The 26811-nt window shown below is 39.7% G+C and overlaps 1 protein-coding gene and 2 long non-coding RNA genes across 4 annotated transcripts in view; 2 read left to right on the forward strand and 1 right to left on the reverse strand.

The window, feature by feature from the left end:
• Window positions 1-5762, forward strand: part of ppp1r35 (protein phosphatase 1, regulatory subunit 35) — a 36033-nt gene extending 30271 nt beyond the window's left edge. For both annotated transcript variants that reach the window (XM_081611354.1, XM_081611355.1), the window contains exons 5-6: window positions 4735-4825; window positions 5146-5762. In XM_081611354.1, the coding sequence (XP_081467480.1) occupies window positions 4735-4825; window positions 5146-5447 (393 nt within the window). In that variant the 3' untranslated portion in view covers window positions 5448-5762. The remainder of the gene's footprint in view (window positions 1-4734; window positions 4826-5145) is intronic.
• LOC145553040 (uncharacterized) overlaps window positions 1-26811 on the forward strand; it is a 462758-nt gene that overhangs the window by 100926 nt on the left and 335021 nt on the right. The window lies entirely within an intron of this gene.
• On the reverse strand, window positions 1058-1599 carry LOC145553034 (uncharacterized). The gene is made up of 3 exons (XR_014089209.1): window positions 1447-1599; window positions 1224-1311; window positions 1058-1115 (listed from the first exon to the last, which is right to left on the reverse strand). It is a non-coding gene; the product is annotated as an uncharacterized LOC145553034 (long non-coding RNA).

Consider the following 26811-nt stretch of genomic DNA (forward strand, 5'->3'; position numbering starts at 1 on the left):
GATGCAACATGCTGTATTTAGGGTTAGCTTCAAGTCTCTCCTGTAGTTTGGAGCAGAGGTTGTCGAGCTCCTGGCTGCGGAAACTTGGTGGTCTCACAATCCAGCCTGATTCACCCTCGAAGACGCCATCCTCTTCATCAGACATGAGGTCAAAGGTGACACCTTCCCAAAAGGAAATCTCCTCTGCTACCAGGACACTCTCCCTCGCCTCCAGCAGCTGTTGACACAGAACAGACATTAAGTCATGAAGAATCTTTATGAAAACATATTGTTGAAACTATACTGACATTTTAAGTGTCTTGGTTTAGAAACACCAAATATGGGGAGGTGTAATCCATTTGTCATTGAAAACTATGGTTATGTGGTAAAGTATCAACTCCTGAATATCATGTGAATAAACATGATATTTAACAAAACATTGATAAAAGTACTTAAGTGATTTGTCATTAACCATTGAGGCTACATTAAAATTATTGCACACCATCTTGTCCCAAAATGTTACAGCTTCTTAAGAAAATGTAATGTTATTTTTCTTTTCACTGCTGATTGCATTCATACACACACATATATACAAACATGCGTGAAAACTAATGCATTTGACGCAATTGTGACATCTGATAGGTATTTTCCTAGAACCTACATAAAAGAACCACAGACAACGTATATGAATTTATGACTAAACTTCTGCAAGCAAAAGGAGAAGACTCTGTCAACTGCTTCTCAGAGCTGTTCACAGAGCGTTCTGCTTCTCTTTGGATACAGCTTGTCTTTTATTCTCAAACTTCAAAGAGGGAGGATAGGCAAGATAGACAGCAGAGGAAAAACAGCAAAGGTCGTAAAACATTTTACCTAAACAAAGCAAAGGTCGTAAAACAATTTAACATCTGGCCCCTGATCTGAGCCCGGTTCAAATCTCGGTCAAACTGTTTCACATGAAGATAACAGGCAGCTGTGACTTCCAGGTCAGTTCACACATACAGTTTAAAGAGGAGAACACTTTAACCTGAAACAAAATGATAATACCAAAAAATCTCTAACAACATCTCTAGTAATAAATGTGACCTGCTTCTTTCTTTAGCTACATCTGGATGACTGGCTGTAGGTCCTGGATGCAGCTGGAAAACATTTTTGTGCATTGTCAATACATAGAATAATTACATTATGTACATAAACAATGTTGAAGCATAAAATATCATCAACATTCTAAAATAGTAGATACTCACACACAGTTGCATCTCTGTCCTCATCACAGACATCAGAACGTTCCTGAAGAGTCTGATTGACACAAATGTGACTCTCATTCTGTGGAGTCTGTGGAAATAAATGTAAAATAAAAAAATATTGTAGCAAATATATTACTTTCTCAAAAATACGTAAGTAAATAAGTTAAAATTATTCTCAACCAACCATTATACAGTCGGGAATCAACGCAGTGATTATACATACCGGCTTCATGACTTCGTCCTCAGATCCGTCCTCCATCCGCCATTTTGTAGATCTCTACTGCTTACCACACTCTGCCTTGCTGTACTGAGTTACAACAAAATAAATAAAATAACGGGAAGATCAGTTTTTCTTACAAATATGCGAGTGTTCACTATTCACCAAATGTGAAATCATAACTTACTGAATTTCTCTTGGTCCTGGTGGACTCCGTAAGAGCTCCTCTGCACCGTGGTCTGAGGTCTGGCTGTTCAGGTTTGGCCATTTTTCAGGTCTGAAAAAATCTAAGATGCGAGTATTTCTAAGAGTTCAGAACATCACATGTAATAGAGATTACAATACAAAATCTCACCCTACACTTGTTTCAGCATTAAGAAAACGACAGACCACTTTCTGTAAGAAACAAACAAAGCAACTGGCCTCGCTCCACGTGTTATTTAGAAAAGCTTTCTTACCGTGAGTTCGGTCTTGTTGGACCGCCGCGGTGTCATCTGTTGTTTTCCGCCGGATCATTGCTTAATATCAAAACGACTTTTTCCACCATTTCACACAACGCGCGGGTATTTTCGTTCATGTTGGGTGTAGCAGTAGCATCCGTTAGCGTGGGTGCAAATCTTCCTCTGGAGTTTAATGGCGGCTGCTTGACCGACTATGAAAGCGCATTACTGCCACCAACTGGACTGGAGTGTTAAATGAAAGTTGACAAAAAAATATATATTCTAAAAGTTATTTTTTCAAAAGTTACGTGACAGTATATTTTATTTTTTATTATAATTAATTGCTAAAATGTTTTTGGCAATTAATTATATGTTTATTTACTCAATTCTACTTTGAGCTGTCTCCTTTTTAGTTTATACAGAATATGATTCATAATCCGTGAGTTATATTTAATGCTTAACTAACAAAACTTAGAGTATAATTATACTCTATCAGAAGGTATCACAAACTTTCAACCATTTTGTTCTTCAATTTAAACTCGAGAGTTAAGCAACTGAATACTGAAAAATCTGTAGTTTCTTAAGTCCAGTATTGTGATGTGGAATGACCACTACCACTCCTATATAGCATGACTCTGGGTCTTTAAAGCAATCACTGAACATTAACATTAGTTTGAATATTATTCACAAAAATACTTTATGTACAATCTACCACTCTGGAACATGGTTTTTATTATTATTATTGATTAAGTTGTGCAATTCCTCCCATCACAAGATAAATCCTCAGATAGGAGGAATGTCAAAGTAAGATCACGTTTCACAAAAGTCTACTGTATGTAATCATGCATATTCTTCTTTTATATCATCAATTCAACCAAAACTAAGTTTTTCAGTGCTCCTAACACACATGTAATATATATTTTAATGGATAAGATAGATTGTTTTCTACAAACATACTTCTTTATGGTGAACAGAAATTAAAAAGGGTTAGCTACAAAATGAATAAGAGTCAAAAGGCGGTGCTCAACAGTTGATTTGCATTTGCATGGCACTCAGCAACTTCATTTAAATACTAAAACCTCTGCTATGCACAAGGGGAGGGGGTTGATAGGGGAACACGGACACACAGCTTTTTGACCATTTTTGGCAGTGTTCGACTCTGACAAAAACCTCTTGCCGAAAGCCCTCAATCTCCATGCGCACGGCAGAACAAGGTGTCAATAGCTGACAAAAATCCCATTTTTCGTCCTGTGTGACTTACAGCAAGCATCATGACATTAACACCTAACTCTACATGAAAAATAATATTGAAGAAATAAATATATAAAATATAATTCAAAACTAATATAGTAGCTTTTAATTTGCTAATTAAAATTGGAGAGAAAAAACTTTAGCTACATTAACGTACAGCAAGGTAGCATTAGCTTGAATTGCTCATAGCTAACTTTACAAAGAAAGCGATACAGTCGGTGTTTTTTTTCTCAAAGAAAATCTAAAGTTAATAAGATGCATATCTAATATGGAGTAGGTGATATACTTCAACTTCTTTTTAAACAGGAGGTCTTGCCATTATAACTTGTGCTAGATAGGCCAACATGATGGAAAACATCTTCTCCAACACACTGCACGCCATTCAGTGTACTGCTGCCTCTCACAGGTGGAGATGGCATTATGCACTACTTAGACATTTTTGTCCTGGTAATAGTCAAGTTGACATAAAAACATTTTAAACAATGTCAACTTTGCATAGCACTTAATGACATTGTTATAACTGGTCCTACTGGTTTCACTTTACTTGAGGTAAAAGTTAATTCCTGTTATTATGGCATTTCACTGTGTAGTAACTCTTAATGACAACTTTATAATTAGTGCTACTTGTTTCATTTTACTTGAGTTAAGAGTTAATATTAATGACTGGTCTTATAGCATTTGACAGTATAATAGCACTTAATGAAATCTTTATTATTGGTCCTACTTGTTCCAATTTATTTCAGGTAAGAGGAAATATTAATGAATATGTTGTTAAAGCTTTTGACAGTGTAATAATGCTTAATGAGGTCTAGACCTAGTCCAATGTGTAAGATAAAACATTAATGACATAATTACGATGGTCTCGTGATTGTTACAGTTAAGACTAATAACAAATGACGATTTGTATCTTTGTGTAGTGATACACAAATATTTATAACATTGTAAATTTTGATAGTTAATAACTGTAATGACATATTTATGACAGATGATGATTCTTGTTTAATGTCAATTGTCATAACAAGGACTTTGTTTCCTTATGACAATTTGACAAGTCAACTTGTCATAACTAGGTTATGTAATAAAGATATGACGTAACATATCTTTGTTATCCAACCTTGTCATAAAGATCATTTTTGGAATGATTAAAGATGAGTTGTCATAATAAAGACATTTTGTTTAGTTTAATGTCAAGGTGTCATAACGCAGACATTTTGAATAGTGTCAACTTTGCACTAAAAGTGCCTTTACTTATTAAATGACAGTTAATGACAGCCATAAATATTCACAAAGATTTTTTCATGTTCATGACAGGTGTTATGTCATATTTATGATAGTGTTATGTCAGTCTTATGCATAAGATAAGTAAAGTATTACCAAATAATGTATCCTTGCCTGGGTTCTGAAGGCGACGTGCAATAGTGAGTGCTGACACAACGTGACGTCGACTGATAATCCCTCTATTCAGGGTTTTCACTTAATCCTGCTTTCCGAAATGGGGCCCTGGTAGTTTCTTGCCATATGTTTTCATTCGTCCTGATGCTAAAATATTCTAGAAGTTCAAGGCTGAGCAGATAACCATGTGAGCCTGTTCCTTGTCCTGCAGGAGACGGAGTTTAATTCCAAGAAAGCCCTTCAGCAGACTCTGCTGAAATCAAGAAGGACCAAGACTTTGATTGACGCCAGAGCAATTGAAGGTCACTTACACACACAGGGTTTCTTACTCTAGCTGCCCGGGTAAGGCTGAATCTAAAGCAGGGGTGTCAAACTCCAGTCCTGAAGGGCCGCTGTCCTGCAGTTTTTAGATGTGCCACAGGTACAAAACACCTGAATCAAATGGCTTAATTACCTCCTCAGTTCTCCAGAGCCTTGCTAATGACCTAATTATTCTATTCAGGTGTGGTGCAGCAGAGGCACTTCTAAAAATTGCAGGACACCGGCCCTCTAGGACTGGAGTTTGACACCCCTGATCTAAAGGATTGAGAATTCAGATGTTTGGTTCTCTTGCTGTCTGCAGTGGTGAATGTCTCTCCCTCTCAACACCTCTTCAACTCTCTGGTGAGCGTCAGTGTGCAGGAGGATGAGTTGCTAAGCCAGGTGCTGCAGGCCAAGCTAATATTGGCCCCACTGCCTTCCCACTACTATAAGTCAGCAGAGAGTCCATCCCTCAACTTCTTCATCACCTCTGAGCTGTTCAGAAAGAAACCCATCCAACAAGAAGAGGAGCCAGCCAAGTGTAAACCTTTCCCAATGGTATCCCCGGCCTACTCTACCTTTGACCTACACAGGAGACAGAGATGCTGGGAGGCCATACCCTGACATACACATTAGAGATTTTAATTTATAAATGTAACCTATATCTATTCTTTATGTTGTCTCATAAAGGGGTCTGGTTTTATATTCACTTATGCAATTAACCTCAGGGGCAATCAGGTTTGATTACATTTGTTATTAGATGCTGTAATTATTCCTAATATTCTATGTTGAAGGCTTTAAGATTGGTTTTCTGATTCCTCTGTGTAAAAAAGTTATCATTAACAGCTGGTTTAAACAATTGTGGTGCTTGTAAATTCTTTTCATGATGTCTATTTAATTGTTTTTAGTGTTAAATTTACTAAAGATACATTTTTATAACTAGGTTCTGATAGTCTTCTTTTCCACTGCAGGGGTTTCTGTAAAATTAACAATTCAATAAACTGTCCACTGTCACTACATCATCATCCAGGAGGAGGGATTGTTGTAAGTCACATGTGTCAAACTCGAGGCCCGCGGGCCACATATGGCCCCCCCAACGTTTTATAGGCCCATGATTGACTTAAAATAGGTTTTGAGCATGAATTGACTACAAACTACATCTCCCATAATGCATTCCGATTGTTACCTGCCAACATTATGGCTTGTCGCCACTAGAGAGCAGCAGAGTCACCTCAAGCTGCTTATTGATTTTTCCGGTGAATAAAACTGAGACATCGACAAGCTAACATCAAAATGTCCAAGAAAAGAAACATTGATTTACAAGTAAGACTGAATGAAGATGTGTGAGTTGGTGTCAGGTGGCAGGTCGTGCTAGACTTCTTTTGTTATCCGTCATCTTGACGGACAACAAAAAAAATCGTTCATGTACTATTTTTATCCGTGAAATTACAATCATATTAACATCGGCTATTTAGTTGCATTTTATGCGGTTTAGTTAATATTCAACGTGAATCCAGATCTCATCACAAATTAAGCAGATAAATGTATCTACATTTTTCTCCGTAGAGACAAAAACCACTGACTGTGGCCCAGTGGCGCAACTACACGTTATTCAGGTGGATGCGAAAACATAGATCCCCCCCCCGAGGGAAGGAACGTCAGGTTGATGAAGCGACGCTCACTCACTCGCTCCCCCCCACCCCTAAGTCAGCCCAAGAGCTGCCCAAGTCTAGTTTTCCAGAGCTACCATCTGCAACTTTAGATGTGTTCCTTCTCTAACACACCTGGATCATTGACTCATTATAAGCCTCTACAGAACTGAGTTGCTGCTGATGAGGGAAGTCAACCTTTTGTCTGGTGTGTTTTAGCAGGGATGCATCTAAAAGTTACAGTCTGGAGGACTGAACCTGGGAACTCCTGATTTGTACCGTCAATGTGGCCCGTTGAGGGTCAATATGCTGAAGTGGCCCTCGGTGAAATTGAGTTCGACACTCCTGGTTTACACAGTAACGGTACACATCGAAAATGTGTAATGCTCTCGCCACGCCACTAGTTGGTGCTCGGTTCTTTGAAACTAAGTGCACATGTGTTTTACAAAAAGAAGTTCTACTTGAAAGCATGTCGATTCGCATTTCCCCATCAGGTACCGTTCCCCCAGATACCGGGGTTGGAAACGCACTATGCGTCTGATTAAAGTGCAGTTGGAAAAAAACGGGATAACTTTGAAACACGTTGTTTGAGCTTTCACGGTGTTCGTAGTTCTCTAGATAAGAGCGCTGAACAAGCAGCCGTGTATTTTGCCACCTGGGTGGTGCGGGACGGTGAAGAGACGCTGGAAGAGCCGTATCTGATGGGGAAACACGAACGGTAGTAACACCAGCATTGTCAGTAGTTTCTTCTGTGGATTGTAGGAAGCAGCTATATACACGGTACTCGGTGCTAGCGTGGCTAACACGATTACAGTTTAGTAAAAAGTATTTTCAGGTGAAATAAAATCTTTAATGTATGTCAGATACGGTACACATTGCATATTGATCTGTTCAGCTAACGTAAAGTTATAACTGACAGGCTTCAGGATGTAGAAGTTGTATCGGTACTGCCATTATGCTGTACTTGGCTAAAAGGTTTTCATAATGGATGTATTTATTATTGACTATTTTTTTTCATTCACTAAACACAAAGAAAGCAAAGCAATAATACTTACACCAGCAGACACTTTGTTCTTATTGATCCTACGACGGTTGAGCTGCTAATGCTGTCGTGCACAAGCTTTGATCCAAGCAAGGCTTTCCGTTTCAGATTTTGGAAATCCGTGAATTTTAGTTCCACAAACACGATCAGGATACCTGACATCACTTGTACAGAAACCCCACTGATCTTATCCATATGATTAATTTTGTATTTGACAGGACCCCAATTTTTTTATTTTTATTTCTATGAACAAAAAATAAATAGTGGAGGACCCCCTGCTGGTCAGGGCCCCTAGAATTGTCATCACTTCCCCCCCCATACAGCCCCTGGCTGTAAGTTTAGTGATATTTCCACAGTTGCGGTCTTGACTGGTCTTGAAATAAAATCCAGAGTCCTCAGCGCCCGAGACGAGACTGAGACCAAATACAGTCGAGTCCGAAACAAGACCATCAAAAAATGGTATAAGACCGGTCTTGAGTACTACAACACTGCATTTTTATACTTTAACTTACTGTTCCTTGGTTTAGAGTCCCGGATGATTTTTAAGAACCTTAACATATTTACCCAGTTAGTTCATTATCAGCAAGCCATGCCATCTTCAGCCGACATTTCATGCATTGCAAATATCTGCTAAGGGTGACTTTCAACTTTGTGTGTTAAGCAATAACTGCATGGAGAAAGATTGGGGTCTCAGAGACTGCCTGTGACTGCGGCAGGACCATAAGGTTTTTTTAAGGACACATTTTTGGTTAATTAGTTTACTGGAGGCTTAGCGATTAGTTTCTGTTAGCATAATTTTAAGGGCATGAAGGGCAGCTGGGAGAGAGTCTCTACTGCAGGAGGTTAGCTGCCATTCTCCCCTCACCTCTAATGATGTCCACTTACAGCAGGGGCGTCAAACTCAATTTCACCGAGGGCCACTTCAGCATATTGACCCTCAACGGGCCACATTGACGGTACAAATCAGGAGTTCCCAGGTTCAGTCCTCCAGACTGTAACTTTTAGATGCATCCCTGCTAAAACACACCAGACAAAAGGTTGACTTCCCTCATCAGCAGCAACTCAGTTCTGCAGAGGCTTATAATGAGTCAATGATCCAGGTGTGTTAGAGAAGGAACACATCTAAAGTTGCAGATGGTAGCTCTGGAAAACTAGACTTGGGCAGCTCTAGCATAAATGTATGAAAATACAATGTTAAAAATAAACAAAACCTCATATTGTTAAATAACACTTTGGAGCGTCTGGTTAGGAAGCACATTCAAAATCTTTGGTTGAAATGGCGCGTTAAATTCAAGTCTCCATTACAGACCAGAGAAAACTAAAGAGAATGCAACGTTGTGTTAATCCATTTGAGGAGTCGGCAGTTTATCTTGAGGAAATAAATGACGACGCAAAAGTTAATTAGACTGTAACATGCGCAGTCCGCTGCTCAACCACTGCGGACGATGCTAGAATTAAAAACCGCTGGAAGTAACTCATCCAGCGGATTTAACAAATGGAGCCTTAGTGCACGTTACCCAGGAGAGCGGCGCTCTGGAGGAGCTGCAGACGTAACATCTGTCCGTTTCGGAGAAGCCAAACGACGCAAAAAACAAAATAAAATAAATCATGGTAAAAGCGCACACCAGACCGCACACAGGGTAAAACACTCAGAGTTCAGTTGATCTGTTTGGATCAGACACAGGGGCGGATCTAGAGGGATGGCAGGGGTGGCAGTTTCCACCCCAAATGAGAGCCTCGCCACCCCTGTTGCCACCCCAGCTAGCGACAATGAATTCAATAAATAGTTGTGGCAAATCGGACATTAAGCGCATGAAACTCTTTTTTCCCCCGACAACATTGAATGCAACACAATGTAACCTGACACCTACTGCTAAGTAGCGGGAAGTGTGAGAGAAGGACAGAGCGCGAGGCAGCAGCATTGATAGATGTATATGTTACTGGACTGGACATTATGTGATTTATCATAGTCACACATTCGCCATTTCTGTCCATTGAGTCAGGAATATTGGTGGTCAGGAAAATACTACAATCACGCAAAGAATCAGAACAACGGACGCAATGTTTAGTAGTTAATTCAACCATAGCTAATGGTAATAAGGGCTTCAGATTTCACAGGTGATGAAAACGTTTTAATTTAAAGAAAAGATTGAACAAGTGAGCAGTGGGTCAGTTATACTAACCTAACTGTTGCTGGCCTGGTATTGACTTTGTGGGTCAGTCCACTTTCTATAAGTGCAGGGGCCTGGAGAAGGACCAGCAGGCATTTGGGTTTGGGGCCGATGGTTTTTAAGAGTGGTAGCATGAGAACAAATGAAAGTTTGATGTCTGTAATTGTTTGATGAAAGAGGAAAATAAATCACCAAGAACAATCAATAAGTTTGGACATTGAACCTTGTTTTGCCGTGTCTAGAATCTTGACCCCAGTGCCTCAGTAGTGACTTGGTGGAACTTTTACTGGATCTTTGGCTTTGCAGACAGTCAGAAGTGGTTCTGTTTGGTTCTTCACCTGTTTATCAGCTTTATTGTACCTTTATTGTGGCGCAATGCAGCCGCTGCAATTCCTAAAAACAAGCGACAAAAACTGAGCTAATCTCCTGAGTTCTAAAAACATGGTGATATTTATAACAGTTGTCAAACTACGGCTCCTACAGCATATTTAAAATAAAACGATTGACCAATATAAATAGAAATTTGCCCTTTCTTGCATCTTGACAGAACTAACAGAAACTAAACTGTTTATAGATTTATATCATGGAGAATTTATCAAACATCAGTTTTCTAATCTTAATTTTAAGTCGTATTTAATAGATATATCTAATAACAAATGATGGCGCTACTAATACTTTTGTGACAGATTTCTCCTTGTCCTGTATTGGGATAAAATGGTTTTCTGGACACAATGAATCACATAGCGACTAATAGGCGCTGCCCAGTCCAGTAATACATCAATTAGCAGGAGTATGAAAGATGTAAAAATAATTAACTATACTACATTAAGAAATTGTATTTAAGCCTCGATGCTACATGAAGCTCATTTTGAAACAATGCAAGTTAAAAACAATATTTTGTTATATATATGCTGCCACCCCTGAAAAAATCCCTGCCCTCCTTTTGCCACCCCATAAATATTTTTCTAGATCCGCCCCTGATTATAACTAACTATGAACAGGTTCTTATTGTTGGAGACTTCAATATACCTGTGTGTTGTCCTGATAAGGCTCTGGTAAAGGACTTTTTAAGCCTTCTGGACTCTTTTAACCTGGTACCGGCCGTATCCGGTCCTACAGCACGGACACACTGGACCTGGTTATTTCCTGCGGTCTGCCTGTGACTAACCTGGAAACCTGTGACTCTGTGTTCTTGGATCACCTGCCTGTTTTTTTAACTACTACTTTGCCACCTACTGCAGTTAAAACTCGCTGCTGTTCGGCACTGTCAGATTATTAACCCTTTCACTGCCACTCAGTTCTCTGCTGCTTTTCTTCAGCTCTGTGGATCATCTGACTTCCTCCACTCTGATACAGAAGAGTTCTGGTCCTGGTTCTGTTCTTCCTGTCAAACCATCCTGGACTCGGTTGCTCCATTAAAAACCAGGCAGCCAAGGATTAAACCTGAGCCTTGGTTTAATGACAGAACTCGTGCTGCAAGGAAGAAATGTCTCTGTGTTGAACGAAGGTGGAAAAAGGATAAACTGCAGGTTACTTTTCAGATTTTAAAAGACTGTTGGCGTCTCTACCAGAGCACGGTTAAAGAGGCTAAAAGGGAATATTTGGCAAATATAATTTCCTCAAACAGCCAAAACCCACGTGTTTTATTGACTCTATGCTTAATATCCCACAGAATGCCTGTTTGGAAGCTTCTCCTGACATGTGTGTTAATTTTCTGCGTTTCTTTATTGAAAAGGTTGGTAGTACCAGGGCTCTTATCACAGCTCCTGACTCTGACCCCTCTGTTTCGGTCCCTTGCTCTGCTGCTTTCACTCAGTTTGACCTGTGACTGTCTCACTTTTAGAGGACGTGGTTGGCCGCATTAAGCCATCAGGTTCCCCTCGTGATCCTGTCCCTTTTAAAGATATTTTATCTAGCAGGGGGCTCATCTCAGGACCTTTTTTGATGCTGTGGTGGCATCAGCCATCTTCTATGGAGTGGTCTGTTGGGGCAGCAGCATCTCCACTGCTGACAGGAAGAGCCTGAACAAGATCCTCAGGAAATCCAGCTCTGTCCTGGGGTGTCCTGTTGACCCAGTGGAGGTGGTGGCAGACAGGAGAATGAGGACTAAGCTCCAGTGCATGCTGCGGTACCCGTCCCACCCCATGCACCTCTCTCTGACAGCACTGAGCAGCTCCTTCAGTGCCCGGCTGTGGCACCCTAAGTGCGTGAAGGCCGTCAGACTGTACAACACCCGCTGCTCCCAGTAGTCCACTACTCTCTACTACAGGCAATAAACCTGGAATTTATTTATTTATATTTCAAACAATACTGTTTCAGTATTTTTATATTCACTTGATTTTACTGTGTATACATAGATTTTTATATTGGTTCTGCTCTGTCCTTTATACTGCTGTAACAATGTAAATTTCCCCACTGTGGGATTAATAAAGGAATATCTTATCTTATCTTATAGTGCAGCCTGTTCTTGCAATAATAAATAGCAGTCTGTCCTGAGGTGTGGTCCCTGCTAGTTTTAAACATGCAGTAGTGCAGCCACTGCTTAAAAAACCTGACCTTGATCATACTCTTCTGGCTAATTATCAGCCGATTTCTAAGCTGCCTTTTCTTTCTAAGGTTTTAGAAAAAATTGTTTATTCTCAGCTGAAACAGTTTTTAGATGACAATGGCATTCTGGAGGTTTTCCAGTCAGGTTTTAAAACTCTTCATAGCACAGAATCTGCTTTAATAAGAGTTTTTAATGACATCCTTCTTGCATGTGATTCTGGTAACCATGTTGTTCTGATTTTACTTGACTTAATTGCTGCCTTTGATACAGTAGATCACGACATTTTAATATTGAGATTACACCACATTGTTGGTATTGATGGCACTGCTCTTAAATGGTTCAGGTCTTACCTGGAGGAGAGAACCATTTCAGTGAAAATTAGTGACTGAATCATCTGCTGCTTCAATGTCTTATGGTGTCCCGCAGGGCTCAATTCTGGGCCCTCTGCTTTTCTTTCTGTATTTACTGCCTCTGGGTTCTATACTTGGGAAACATGGGATAGAATTTCATTGTTATGCTGATGATTGTCAGATTTGCCCCTGAAGCAGAAGGATGTCCATTCAATCAAACATCTCCTGGCATGTCTAGGTGATATTAAAGCTTGGTTGGCCTTGAACGTTTTAAATTTTGATGAAAACAAAACAGAGGTGATGGTGTTTGGACCCAGTGGCTCCTGTGAGTCCTCCACTGTTGACCTTTGATCCTTGGAGGTACATTTTAAACATGTTATTACAGATCTTGGTTTTAAGGTGGACAGTGATTTTAAATTGGACAGCCAAATCAGAGCCGTGGTTAAGTCCAGCTTTTATCATTTAAGGCGATTGGCGTCAGAGAAATCTTTTCTTTCCAGGCAGCATTTTGAAACAGTGATCCACACTTTTATTTCAACTCGATTGGATTACTGTAACTCAATTTACCTGGGAGTCAGTCAGTCACTGCTCTCACGTCTGCAGCTGGTTCAGATGCTGCTGCACGACTTTTGACAGGAACTGGAAAGAGGGAGCATGTGACCCCTGTCCTGGCCTCACTTCACTGGCTGCCTGTATATTTTAGGATTCATTTTAAAATTCTTATGTTTGTTTTTAAATCACTGCATAGTCTTGTCCCGGCTGACCTCTCTGAGCTTCTTCACCCCTACGTACCGTATCGGTCACTCAGATCAGCTGCTCTTGGAGGTACCGAGATCCAGAAGGAAGCTCAGAGGGGACAGGGCTTCTCTGTCATGGGCCCTAAATTATGGAACGACTTGCCTTTGCAGGTCAGAGAGGCCCCTCCACTGTCCACTTTTAAAGTTTGTCTTAAAACCTATTTATTTTACTTGGCTTTCAACACCAGTGGGATCTAGTTTTAAATTGTATGTTTTTGTTTTTAAACTGTAAGAGTTTTTTTTAAATATTAGTTTTATTATGTTTTGTTTTAATGTACAGCACTTTGTATCAGCTGTGGTTGTTTTAAAGTGCTTTATAAATAAAGTTAGTATGTATGATATATGTAGGCAATCGATTAGCAATTATGAAATTTCAACCAGCGAGAGAGTGGGCACGGAGACTGAGCACGAATCCCTCATACAAAGCATACATGAAGTGGCAGTGGAGAGGAAACACTCCTTTTAACATCAAGAAACCTCCAGAGAACTTGACTCAGTATAATTGGCTATCTGCTACAAAGATGTGGCAGATAATTTTCTACCAACAAATAAGGAAAAATGCACTGACAAATGTTGATTTATTGGCCATTCCCATTTGGGAGTGCACCACAAAGCGTCTATGCATAGGGCACCCAAATGGCAAGCAATGGCCAAGCCTGTAATGTTAGTTTGTTTCTCTGCTACACTGAGCTTGAACATGAATGGTGGTAAACTCCAGGAAATCAGAAGACAGACTACAAAACTCAGCTTTTAAAACAACAAAATAAAACATACTTATGTGAGTGTGGGCTTTGTCTGGACCAGCCAGTTTTATGTGTTCTGCTTCTGACTGCATGCAGGTTTGAAATAAATGAGTGGGAGCTGTGGGTGTGTTTCAGCGGCACAGGCACTTTCATAACATCAGATATACAAGAAATAGGATTTTATTCCACAAGGCAACCGGTATACTCTACAAAACACTAATATCATTTATTCTCAATTCCTATTAATACTCCATTATTACTAGTTTTTATATATTTGTGTTGGACTTTTTTTGTTGTTTTTTGTTATTTTTCTTTCATTCTCAGTTAAATGAACTTTATCTTCAGTGGGTTCTGTAGTTCAGGTGTATATAATGAACAGTTTACACAATGCTGCAGCAGCAGTAGTTGATGTAAATGCATAATGTGTCAATATTCTACAGTAAATGCACTGCCTTGTGTCACATTTTCTAATGCCTGGTTAAGGAATGGAATGAAAGAAGTAGGCTGAAATTAATAATAGAGTAAAATTACTGTGCGTCCCATGGAGACCAACACTAATTGAATAAGTTATGCATTTGTTCAGTCTGGTTTCTCTTCAATTTCATCATTACGCAGCCTCAGAGGGACTTCCACAAGACTCTACGACACTCTTTCCGAAGCCCCTGTGTTTCTTATTCTGATAAGCTGTACCTTAATTAATTCATTGGGGTCAGGAGTTATTAGCACCTTCAGTGCACATTCTTCATTACTAGAATTCCTTATTAATTCTTTTGCAGCACACATAATGTGTTCTTAAGCTTCCAGAGGAGCACAACTAAGTGATCAGCACAGTGGGAATAATGTAAAAGTGACTGATTAAATGGCTAAACCTAATTATAGGTTGTATGTAGAACATGTGATGCAAATAATTATTGTTTAGTTATGTTACTGCATCTGTAATGTTGTCCAAAAGTATTCATACCCCTAGAAGTATTTCAAACGTTGTCTTGGAAAGAAAATAAAACAAGGTTTTTCAAGCATTTTATAAATATCTAAAAAGTATAAAGTGTGTATTGATTACTCCTGTGTGGATACTTTGTAGAACACGTGTCAAACTCAAGGCCCGCGGGCCACATGTGGCCCGCCATGTCATTTTATGTGCCCCCCCCCACAACGTTTTATAGGCCCATGATTGACTTAAAATAGGTTTTGAGCATGATTGACTACAAACTACATCTCCCATAATGCATTCCGATTGTTACCAGCCAACATTATGGCTTGTCGCCACTAGAGAGCAGCAGAGTCACCTCAAGCTGCTTATTGATTTTCCCGGTGAATAAAACTGAGACATCGACAAGCTAACATCAAAATGTCCAAGAAAAGAAACATTGATTTACAAGTAAGACTGAATGAAGATGTGTGAGTTGGTGTCAGGTGGCAGGTCGTGCTAGACTTCTTTTGTTATCCGTCATCTTGACCGACAACATAAAAAAATCGTTCATGTACTATTTTTATGAAATTACAATCATATTAACATCGGCTATTTAGTTGCATTTTATGCGGTTTAGTTAATATTCTTAATATTCACCGTGAATCCAGATCTCATCACAAATTAAGCAGATAAATGTATCTACATTTTTCTCTGTAGAGACAAAAACCACCGACTGTGGCCCAGTGGCGCAACTACACGTTATTCAGGTGGATGCGAAAACATAAATCGGCGCCCCCACCCCCCTGACCCCTGGAAAGAAGGTACGTCAGGTCAGGGCTAAGGACCTAAGGACCTCGTCTCTCCCCCCGGGCCGATGATACGTGAAAGGTAAAACTCGCTACCTTTACCTCGTCATGTGCGCGAGGTGAAGGAGTGTGAGGCCCGCTTAAGTTTATGGGAAAACATCATCGGCACGCCGCCCCCTCTGGTGCTGCGCCCCTATGCGCTGCATACCCACTTTTTGCGCCAATACTGTGGCCTCAATAACTTAATAGATTAAATTAAGCGACTTCACTTAAATTAGCATCACTTCACCCGCTGGGGTCTGAACGCACTTTTTCAGGGGTGGCAGCATATACAGGTCCTTCTCAAAAATTTAGCATATTGGGATAAAGTTCATTATTTTCCATAATGTAATGATAAAATATATTTTAGATTCATTGCACACCAACTGAAACATTTCAGGTCTTTTATTGTTTTAATACTGATGATTTTGGCATACAGCTCATGAAAACCCAAAATTAATATCTCAAAAAAATAGCATATTTCATCCGACCACTAAAAGAAAAGTGTTTTAATACCAAAAAAGTCAACCTTAAAATAATTATGTTCAGTTATGCATCAATACTTGGTCAGGAATCCTTCTGCAGCCTTCAATGCAGCATGGAGGCCATCAGCCTGTGGCTCTGCTGAGGTGTTATGGAGCCCAGGATGCTTCGATGGCCTTAAGCTCATCCAGAGTTTTGGGTCTTGGTCTCTCAACTTTCTCTTCACAATATCCCACAGATTCTCTATGGGCTTCAGGTCAGGAGAGTTGGCAGACCAAGTGAGCACAGTAACACCATGGTCAGTAAACCAGTGGTTTTGGAACTGTGAGCAGGTTCCAGGTTGTGCTGAAAAGTTAAATCTTCATCTCCATAAAGCTTTTCAGCAGATGGAAGCATGAAGTGCTCCAAAACCTCCTGATAGCTGCTGCATTGACCTGCCCTTGATAAAACCCAGTGGACCAACACCAGCAGCTGACATGGCTCCCAGACCATCACTGACTGTGGGTACTTGACACTGGACTTCTGGCATTTTGGCATTTCCTTCTCCCCAGTCTTCCTCCAGACTCTGGCACCTTGATTTCTGAATGACATGCAAAATTTGCTTTCATCCGAAAAAAGTACTTTGGGCCACTGAGCAACAGTCCAGTGCTGCTTCTCTGTAGCCCAGGTCAGACGCTTCTGCCACTGTTTCTGGTTCAACAGTGGCTTGACCTTTGACCTGGGGAATGCAGCACCTGTAGCCCATTTCCTGCACACGCCTGTGCACGGTGGCTCTGGATGTTTCTACTCCAGACTCAGTCCACTACTTCCTCAGGTCCCCCAAGGTCTGGAATCGGTCCTTCTCCACCATCTTCCTCAGGGTCCGGTCACCTCTTCTTGTTGTGCAGCGTTTCCTGACACTTTTTCCTTCCCACTGAGGTGCCTTGATGCAGCACTCTGGGAACAGCCTATTGGTTCAGAAATGTCTTTCTGTGTCTTACCCTCTTGCATGAGGGCGTCAATGATGGCCTTCTGGACAGCAGTCTGGTCAGCAGTCTGACCCATGATTGAGGTTTTGAGTAATGAACCAGGCTGGGAGTTTTTAAAAGCCTCAGGAATCTTTTGCAGGTGTTTAGAGTTACTTTGTTGATTCAGATGATGATGTTAACTGTTCATCCAGAGAACCTTTTCATGATGTGCTAATTTTTTGAGACGGGGATTTTGGGTTTTCATGAGCTGTTTGCCAAAATCATCAGTAGTAAAACAATAAAAGACCTGAAATGTTTCAGTTGGTGTGCAATGAAAAAAAAAAGACAGTTTAATTTTTATCATTACATTATGGAAAATAATGAACAATATCCTAATTTTTTTAGAAGGACCTGTATATATATATATATATATATATATATATATATATATATATATATGAATGAGAGGTTTGGCGTTGAAGCCCCGTTGTCCGTTGTTCTGATTCTTTGCGTGATTGTAGTATTTTCCTGACCACCAATATTCCTGACTCAATGGACAGAAATGGCGAATGTGTGACTATGATAAATCACATAATGTCCAGTCCAGTAACATATACATCTATCAATGCTGCTGCCTCGCGCTGTGTCCTTCTCTCGCACCTACTTAGCAGTAGGTGTCAGGTTACATTGTGTTGCATTCAATGTTGTCGGGGAAAAAAAGAGTTTCATGTGCTTAATGCAAACCCGGTACAGCGGTCTCAGGTTTTGGAGACACTGTCGGCGAATGTTGATCCGGGAAGGGCAGGGACGGCGGTGTAGAGGGGCTTCAACGCCAACCACAGTCACCAAGCAGACATTAACGGGATCCAAAAAACGCTGAGGCACCCGAGAGCCTAGAAATGATCCATGCGATGATCGGGTAAAAGCAGAACAGTTGCGTCATGTAAAACTTCAGCTTCACCAGCCGGTCGCTTCGTCTACCGCGACAACGATGACGTCTCCGCCGTGAAAGCAGCGCAGGAACCCGGAACAGGTGACTCGGAATCTCCGACAGAAGCGGAGGCAAGGATTGTTGACCAGTAACATCGAATAACTCCTGGACGAAAGGTTGGAGGTCTAGTAGTATGTTGCGATTATAAACCAGCAGAGATTCAGTTCCGTAGATGACACAGGTCAGAAACAGTACAAACACAACCAAACGAGAGAACGACAGACGAGCAGCCACACACACCGGCACCATCATGACATATTCATTTCCCACAATCCAAATGTATACTACTACCAAGTTTGACGAGTCAGTTGGGTGCTTAGCCCTGTTTCTCCTCCAGGGAAGCCACTTCACACCTGTCAGTTCAGCACAAACAGTGTTCGATGTGAACACTGTTTCCCACCAATCTGGGATCTTTAACTGATCTAAAACAGGAAAACTTGTAAGATTTAATATCTGGTAAAGAGACACAAAAATTGTGTACCGTGTATGTTAATATCTGATTTTAGCTGAATATGCAGCCTTTGAAGACTGCGTTCATAATATGAATCACTCAAAATACAATACCCCTATAGCTGCACGAAATTTCAGAAAGTGTTACCAGGTCATTTGTGTGAGAAAAAAAAAATCTATTTGCAAGTTAAATTTTTTCTATTGCAGATTCAGTGTGTTGAATGTTTGGGTAATAAATGACCTCCTTTCTATGTTGGGTCTCTTAATGCCTGACATGATTAGAAATAATAGCTTTTAAAAAGGAAAGAATTAGCAGTGTTTGCTCAGGGAACAAGACTTCTGGGATCAGACCTGTTTTAACTGTCACCTTCCCTGTGGAGACAAGCATCAGAACCAAATTTAATGAAAGTTTTCTACATTTGCAGCCATGACATCTATAAATACAAGGAGAGTAATTGGATCCCTGGAAAATAGTAGGGATTATGTTTATGATGAAACAATTATATCTAAAATGTTGCCAGGAGATTCTGTGTAATTAGACTGGTGGTCAGGTGTTTCCTTCTAAAATCACCAATACCAAGGATCTTCAAATCCTAGCCTCCAGGGCCAGTGTCCTGCAACTTTTAAATGTGCCTCTCCTTCAACACAGCAGAGACACAGATTGTTAGCAAGACTTTGGAAAACGTTGTCATGTATCAGTTCTATAATGGTGCGTTTTTAGCATTCTGGTCTTTGAATCCAGTGATCTGAGTTAAAGTCTCAGTAGGACTTTTTGTCATTGTCACTAAGTTTCCACAAAGCAGCTTGTGTTCGATTGTGTTTCTGAAGGCCGCTGTTCAAAGTTTGACATAGACTATTGTAGTGTTGAGCAGGGGTGGATCTACTGGGGGGGCAGTTTCCACCCCAAATGAGAGCCTCGCCACCCCTGTTACCACCCCAGCTAGCGACTATGAATTCAATAAATAGTTATGGCAAATCGGACATTAAGCCCACAAATCTCTTTTTTCCGACAACATTGAAAGCAACACAATGTAACCCGACACCTACTGGTGAGAAGCGGGAAGTGCGAGAGAAGGACAGAGCGCGAGGCAGCAGCATTGATAGATACATTACTGGACTGGACATTACGTGACTTATCGTGCGCCATTGCTATTCATTGAGTCAACATTATGTGTGGTCAGGAAAATGCCACAGTCACACAAAGAATCTGAAAAGTGGACGCAATATTTAGCGGTTAATTCAACCCTAGGAATTAGATAACAAGGGCTTCAGATTTTACAGGCATCATCCACTGACTACAATGTTTAAAATAAAAAAATATTCAGCAAACACCAGGAAAATATACATTGTTGTGCTGACATGACCCAGGTTAGTTTAGTCAGATATTTGAAAAAATTATATTTTGTGTATATTTTATTCAAATTTTGTGCTTTATGCATAGGACCTGTTTTGTCCCTATTCTCTTGAATCACTGAGATAAAATCAACATCATAAAAATCATGTGGAGGCAGAATAGGTTTGCTTAAAGTCTTTAAGCATCTTTTGAAGTCATCCAGTGGTTGTGGAGCTCTCAAATAGTCCGGGAGAGTTCCAGAGACGGGGGGCAGCCACAGCGAATGCCCGATCTCCCATGGTCCTTAATCTGGATGGAACAAGGTGGAGGATGTTACAGTCTTGTGACCGTAGAGATCTGGTGGAACAATGTGGAATGAGAAGGTCCTTCAGATAATCCGGAGAAGTTCTGTTTAAACATTGATGGGTAATGAGAGCAATTTTATACTGAATTCTGTAGTCAGCTAATCAACCACCGCTGTGCTCAGGCGAAAATATATTGATATTCACAATATAGACATTAAGCCTAACAGCATAATGCAACGGACAGGAGGTTCTGTTTTTGTGTTTTTGCTACTTTTTGTGTGGGAAATGTTTTTTGGTGCTGATTCTCCTGATCGGTAATCTCTGCTCTATCTGCTCGTTGAGCTGTTGTCTGTCGGTTGCCATGACACAGACAGAGCGAGAAAAGGCAGAATAGAAGTGGTTCTGTTTGGTTCTTCACCTGTTTATCAGCTTTATTGAGGCGCCCTGCAGCTGCTGCAATTCATAAAAGTAAAACAAGCAACAAAAACTGAACTAATCATCAAACTACGGCTCCTACAGCATATTTAAAATAAAACGATTAACCAAATTTGCCCCTTCTTGCATCTTGACGGTACTAACAGAAACAAAATTGCTTATAGATTTATATCACAGAGACTTTATTAAGCATCAGTTTTCTCCTCTTTATTTTAAGTCATAATAAATGATGGCGCTACGAATAATTTTGTGACAGATTTCTGCTCGTCTTGTATTGGGATAAAATGGTTTTCTGGACATAACTCAATGAATCACATAGCGACTAATAGGTGCTGTCCAGTCCAGTAATGCATATCAATTAGCAGGAGTATGAAAGACATAAAAATAATTAACTATACTATGTTAAGAAATTATATTTAATCCTCAGTGCTACATGACGCTCATTTTGAAACAATGCAAGTTAAAAACAATATTTCGCAACAAGTAAATCAAGTAAATTAAGTCCGATGTTAGGTCTGTGTAAGCTAAATGTGAGAATGAGACGTTTTATTTATGTGTGTGTGTGTATATATATATATATACACACTGGCATATGCTGCCACCCCTGAAAAAATCCCTGCACCCCTCTTGCCTCCCCATAAATATTTTTCTAGATCCGCCCCTGGTGTTGAGGAGGTTAGAGAGATGGGTCATAAAGAAACAAAGGTGTTAATGTAATCAATTCAAGTCATATTAGTTGTAGCATACTTTACAGATGAATTTTAACTTCACTTAAAATAATTTTTACAATGCAAGTTAACTTTAGTTTTGACATATACTTAAACAAATGCAGTTTAAACTACATAGCATTTAAAACAAGCACTTATTTACTTAAAAAGCATATTGTTTGTCTATATCAAGGGGGCTGATAAAATACATTTTAAAAGCTCCGTTATAACTTATCTTCTGTCTACTGATTGTTGTTAAGCTTCCATTATGCCGACAGTGAAACAAGAAATTGTCCCTTCAAAACAAAAGCATCATAACTCAAGCAGGAAGTGAACAATTTGTAAAACTAATTAAAGACAATATAGGCAGGCATTTTATTAGCACATGTATTAGCATAAGTCTTTTGCACATTTTATCAATGTGCTTCCCAGATACCAAAATGTAAGAATTAGATGAAGAAAGTCTTCAGGACCATTATCATTACATAATGAAGAAAGCTTGCCTCTAAACAAAATGATGACATACTTACAGTCAATCTGTTAATTAGTGTAGTTAATTACTGGAAGTGCAAAAATAATTAAGTTTCAAAAAGACATTTAATTATTGATTAGATTAATTATCTCAGATTGAGTAAAGGCGTTTTGGGGTAATTAAAATAAATGTTAAATGGTAGTAATTGGGTTAAGATTTGAGGGAGGCGATGATAGTGGAAGTTCAACACATCATTCAAAAAATAAAGAATAAAAAACATCAAAAGATGGAAGGAAGGTGAATTGACATTTGAATTATATAAATTTCCATACTACGAATACCACCATTCTAATAATCAACACTTAAGCTAATTTTATTCACAAAGCACCATTTACAAAGTGCTTCACAGATGGAAGTAAAATCATAAAAGGCCTATAGGGGTCTCATTTATGTTAATACCAGTTACATTTTTGATGAAATAATTAATATCACAATATCAAATGATGACATCATTTAACTGAGCCTGACCTGTGCAGCATTATACACTCTAAAAAGTGTTTTTGGCTGTAGTTCATCTAATGGACTTTTTATGTATTTATTTTTTTACATTAATCTAACTTGATTCATTTGGTTTATTGGTGGGAACTTACTTTTTTGTGTTCAATTTATTTAAAAATCTAACTCCATCCATCCATTTTCTATCACCCTTATCCCTAGTGGGGTTGAGAGGGTTGCTGGTGCCTAACTCCAGCTAACGTTCACAGGGCAACACAGAGACAGACAGGACACACAACCACACACACCTAGGGAGAATTTAGAGAAACCAATTAACCTGATAGTCAAGTTTTGGACTGTGGGAGGAAACCAGAGTACCTGGAGAAAACCCACCATGCAAACTCCATGCAGAAAAACCCTGGGCCGGGAATCAAACCTAGAACCTTCTTGCTGCAAGGCAACAGTGCTATCAACCACTGGACCACTGTGCAGCCCACAACTCCAACTCACTTAAATTAATTTAATTAACCTGAAGAATCTTTTTTGCTTTGACTTTACTTGAAACAATCGAGTTCAATGCCAGTTTTGCGATCCATGTCAGCTGTCAAACTCTGTGATTGGCTGTGGTTGGAGGACCACCTTTAACCAGAAAACATGCAGACAGTTGTTTCGCTGGGGGAACAGACCACCCTCTTTATTTACCTCAGTACCACCAACTGAGGCTCTTTTCAGTCTTCGGTATATGGTCTTTAGTGTTCTGTTTTCTGTATAAATTAATCTCCCCTTGTGGTGTATGCATTTTCCTATTCAGTGCTATCTGACAGTTCAAAGGTCACCTAAATCAAATAGTGTGTCCTGCTTGACAATTTATAAAGTTAGACCTAATTTCATAAAGCCAAATGCTGATGATGGAGTCAGAGACATAAAGTAGGAGAGGGTGATCAGAACGGATGGGAATAGGGAATAGATATGCAAGGTAACTCAATTATGGAGGCAATCCTCCCCCCCTTTAGTCTGAGAGAACTAGAGCAAGAGAAGCACTTGCCTTGGTTTCAGAGGACACATGCGGTACAGAAAGCAGAGAACATTTAGAGGCGGAAACTTGTTCAGTGTTGTTAGAAAAGGAAACACAAAATAATATTAATAAAGGTGGTTGTCTATTTACAGCTTTGTCAAAGGAATGTAAGGGTTCTAATAAAGCTCTCCTGTCATTCACCAACCTGTTGTACCTGTGCATATTTTGTGATGGTTTGCAGGAGCACTGTACCCTGATAAAGGGGGTATTTTGGTAGTAACTTCAATCCACTGGAAGCAGGAATCAGCTACAAAGCACATATACACACTTACTGAGACATTTGTTAAAGATAACTGTCAGTCAGCCCTGACCAGATATATTATTTCTAATCTATATATTTCCTCTTTGGTTTGGGAGTAAAATTTTTTTCTTACTGTTCTAGGAAAGCTAGAAAGACTTCAGTTTTTTTCTATGCATTTTTGGCATTGTTAAAACAAATTTCCAGGAAAACTTGTAGCACACAACTTTGATGTCTGTCTGTCCGTCCGTCCGAGAACAAATACAAACCATATAGTTTCCCATGTACACTCACTTTAATTTTTATCTTAATCTTTCATTAATATTTATCTTAATGTTTACATATACAACTACATTTACCTATCAAGCTGCAGTCTAGTGTAGGATTTATGATGCTGCACTCATGTTAAAATGAGGGAATCAATATTTAAAATAAAGGCTGTTTATCAGAAAACCTAAAGATAAAACTCAGGGAGGATCAGGGTTTATTTAACACACCAGAGACAAATAGAGCAAAAGGTGATTTATACTGTAGTTGGAAAAAATTATAATTTATACAGAATAAACTTCCATCAAATAGCTGGTTTAATCTTCAATCAACTACAAATATTTCCAAATAAGTTGATTAAATTCATTCAAAAATGTCCATATGCTGATAAAGATCCCACACAAGTAGTAATAGACCAGTTCAGTTTAACCAGTTACCAATCCAAGAATCAACAAACTGAATCAGTCATTAGCAGGTTTAGTTCAGTGTCTCACCTGCCTTACATGTTTTAAGTGTTTCCTTTCTGCCTCACCTGGATTTAATCTGTGGATGATTAACAACCTTCTGCACTTCTTGATGGCTGCAGATGGTCATGCAATCATCTAACTCAGTTGTTCTGGAACAGAGACACATCTAAACACATCCCTAAGAACATCATAATAAAAAATGAAAAACAAGTGATTGCTATCACAACAATTTAAAGCCCACCTGGAGGAGCCAGCCTTACACTTCCTTGTCCACACGCTCTTCCAGACCAAACAATAGGCCCCGCCCTATTTTAAAAACTGAAATCTCACAAAATCTCACAGGATTTCATACTTAGGCCTGGAGCGGTGGGCAGGATGAAAATAATACAAAATGAGACATGACCTCAATTATTAAAAATATCTGTTTTGCCCCAAAATAACCAGGATTACTATGGGCACAAAACAATGCCGTTATTTTTCAATAAACACATTTAAGATCAAAGTAATATTGAAAAACTTATCATAAAACTGCTCCGAGGAGAATTCAATTCAGAAGCTGGTTGCAAACAAGCCAGCAGCAAAGTGGCTGTTTGGTTGTAAAAAGGGGGAGTCGGACTGTACAACTCCTAGTAGAGACTTGTAGATGTTTTTGTGTCAACACATTATGCACAGTCAGTAATAATATTTACTAGAGGTGTGGCGATCGATTGGTCACCGATCATAATCGACCTATTTTCGTGAAAAAGTGCATGATCGGTGATCGGCGATAATTGGCTCTTGTTGCCGATATCGATCACCTGCATCTCATTTCTCAGCCTGCCTGTGCAGCTGGTCTCCTCTTTCCTTCGCACTGCGCAAATGCGCAGCAACAAATCCTAAGCGATGTGGAACTATAACGCACTGAGTGAATGGGGAATTTTGAGTGTTGCGGCGGAAAATTGAAGCAGGTCAAAATGCATCAACACAACGAAGCTAATACGATATAAAAACAATGCCATACTTGACGGAGTTTGGCTACATCGAGGCTCACTGCAGTAAAAAAGACATATGGAGGATCAGATAGCAGGTAAAGCAGCGCACAGCTACAAACACTCACCCGGAGTAGCATTACGGTCAGAAAACTAAACAAATAACCCGCAAAATTATTTAAGTCTTCGAGCTGCGATGTAAGACGCTGGTTCTGCTCTCGCTGTTGAACCGCTGCTACGCTACAGGTAGTAATATTTCACAGACGGAGCGCCGCTTCTGCTCCACCTGGTAGTGACTCTCACACCGAACCTCTGTTTAAAGCTGCAGCATCTAACCTAAAATTTTTTTTACATGCATATTAAAACTTTCGCTGTCCTAACATGAGACGGATAAACTCTGAAAAAATAATCTCCTCTGCCTCCTCCCTGCTCTGCATAATTACTCCGCTCAGTCAGAAACAGCCACTCAGAACTAGCAGTAAGCAGCTAGCCGCCATGCTAAAAGGAAGTTTTCATTCAGTAACTCAGGATTGTTTATTGTAATGGATCCTGTATTTCCCTTTGAATGTTAAGTTTTATACTTGAATTTTTTTGGCAATGTTGAGAGGTTTTATTTTGGCTCTTTGCATTATTTAGCCTCTTCAGAGCCTTCATATGTTATCAGTCTGTTAAAGATAGTATTATTGATAGCAGTACAATTTGCACAATGCCTGTTTTGTTTAGTTTTCTTCTAGGAAAAAGTTATTAAAAACAAGTTTTTGTCTAAATTAAGGTGAATTCAAATTAAGGTGAATTCATGGTTCATTTCTCCACATAATGTAACCGGTAGTGTTTATGATAAAAAAAAAATAAAAATAATTATGTGATCGGTATCGGTGATCGGCCCTCATGGGTGATCGGTATCGGCAGAAAAAAACCTGATCGGCACATCTCTAATATTTACATACAAGTAAAATGTACATAAAGGAATCACAACCCACTGTTCTCAACACGTAGTGCGTAATTTGAAACATGATTAACCCCCACTTAGTAATAAAGTGTTCTGACCCAGAGCTCAAGGATGGGGGGAAGGAAGAAGGGATGAGACGGGGTAAAGTGGCAAAGGCTGGGAGGAGAAGGTGGGTGGGGGAGGTTTGGGAGGGAGTAGGGGGAGATGAGGAGGTGATGCGGGATGCAACAAACTGCCCAGATAGCACACAATGGTAAATCAACGTTGAATTATAGTCAGAATGGTTGGATGATGGTGGATCAACCATCAAACAACCATCCAGCTCTAACCAAGTAACCAATGTTGAAACTG

The sequence above is a fragment of the Poecilia reticulata genome, chromosome 10 (genome assembly GCF_904066995.2).
Source record: "Poecilia reticulata chromosome 10, P_reticulata-male-v2, whole genome shotgun sequence".
NCBI lineage: Eukaryota > Metazoa > Chordata > Actinopteri > Cyprinodontiformes > Poeciliidae > Poecilia > Poecilia reticulata.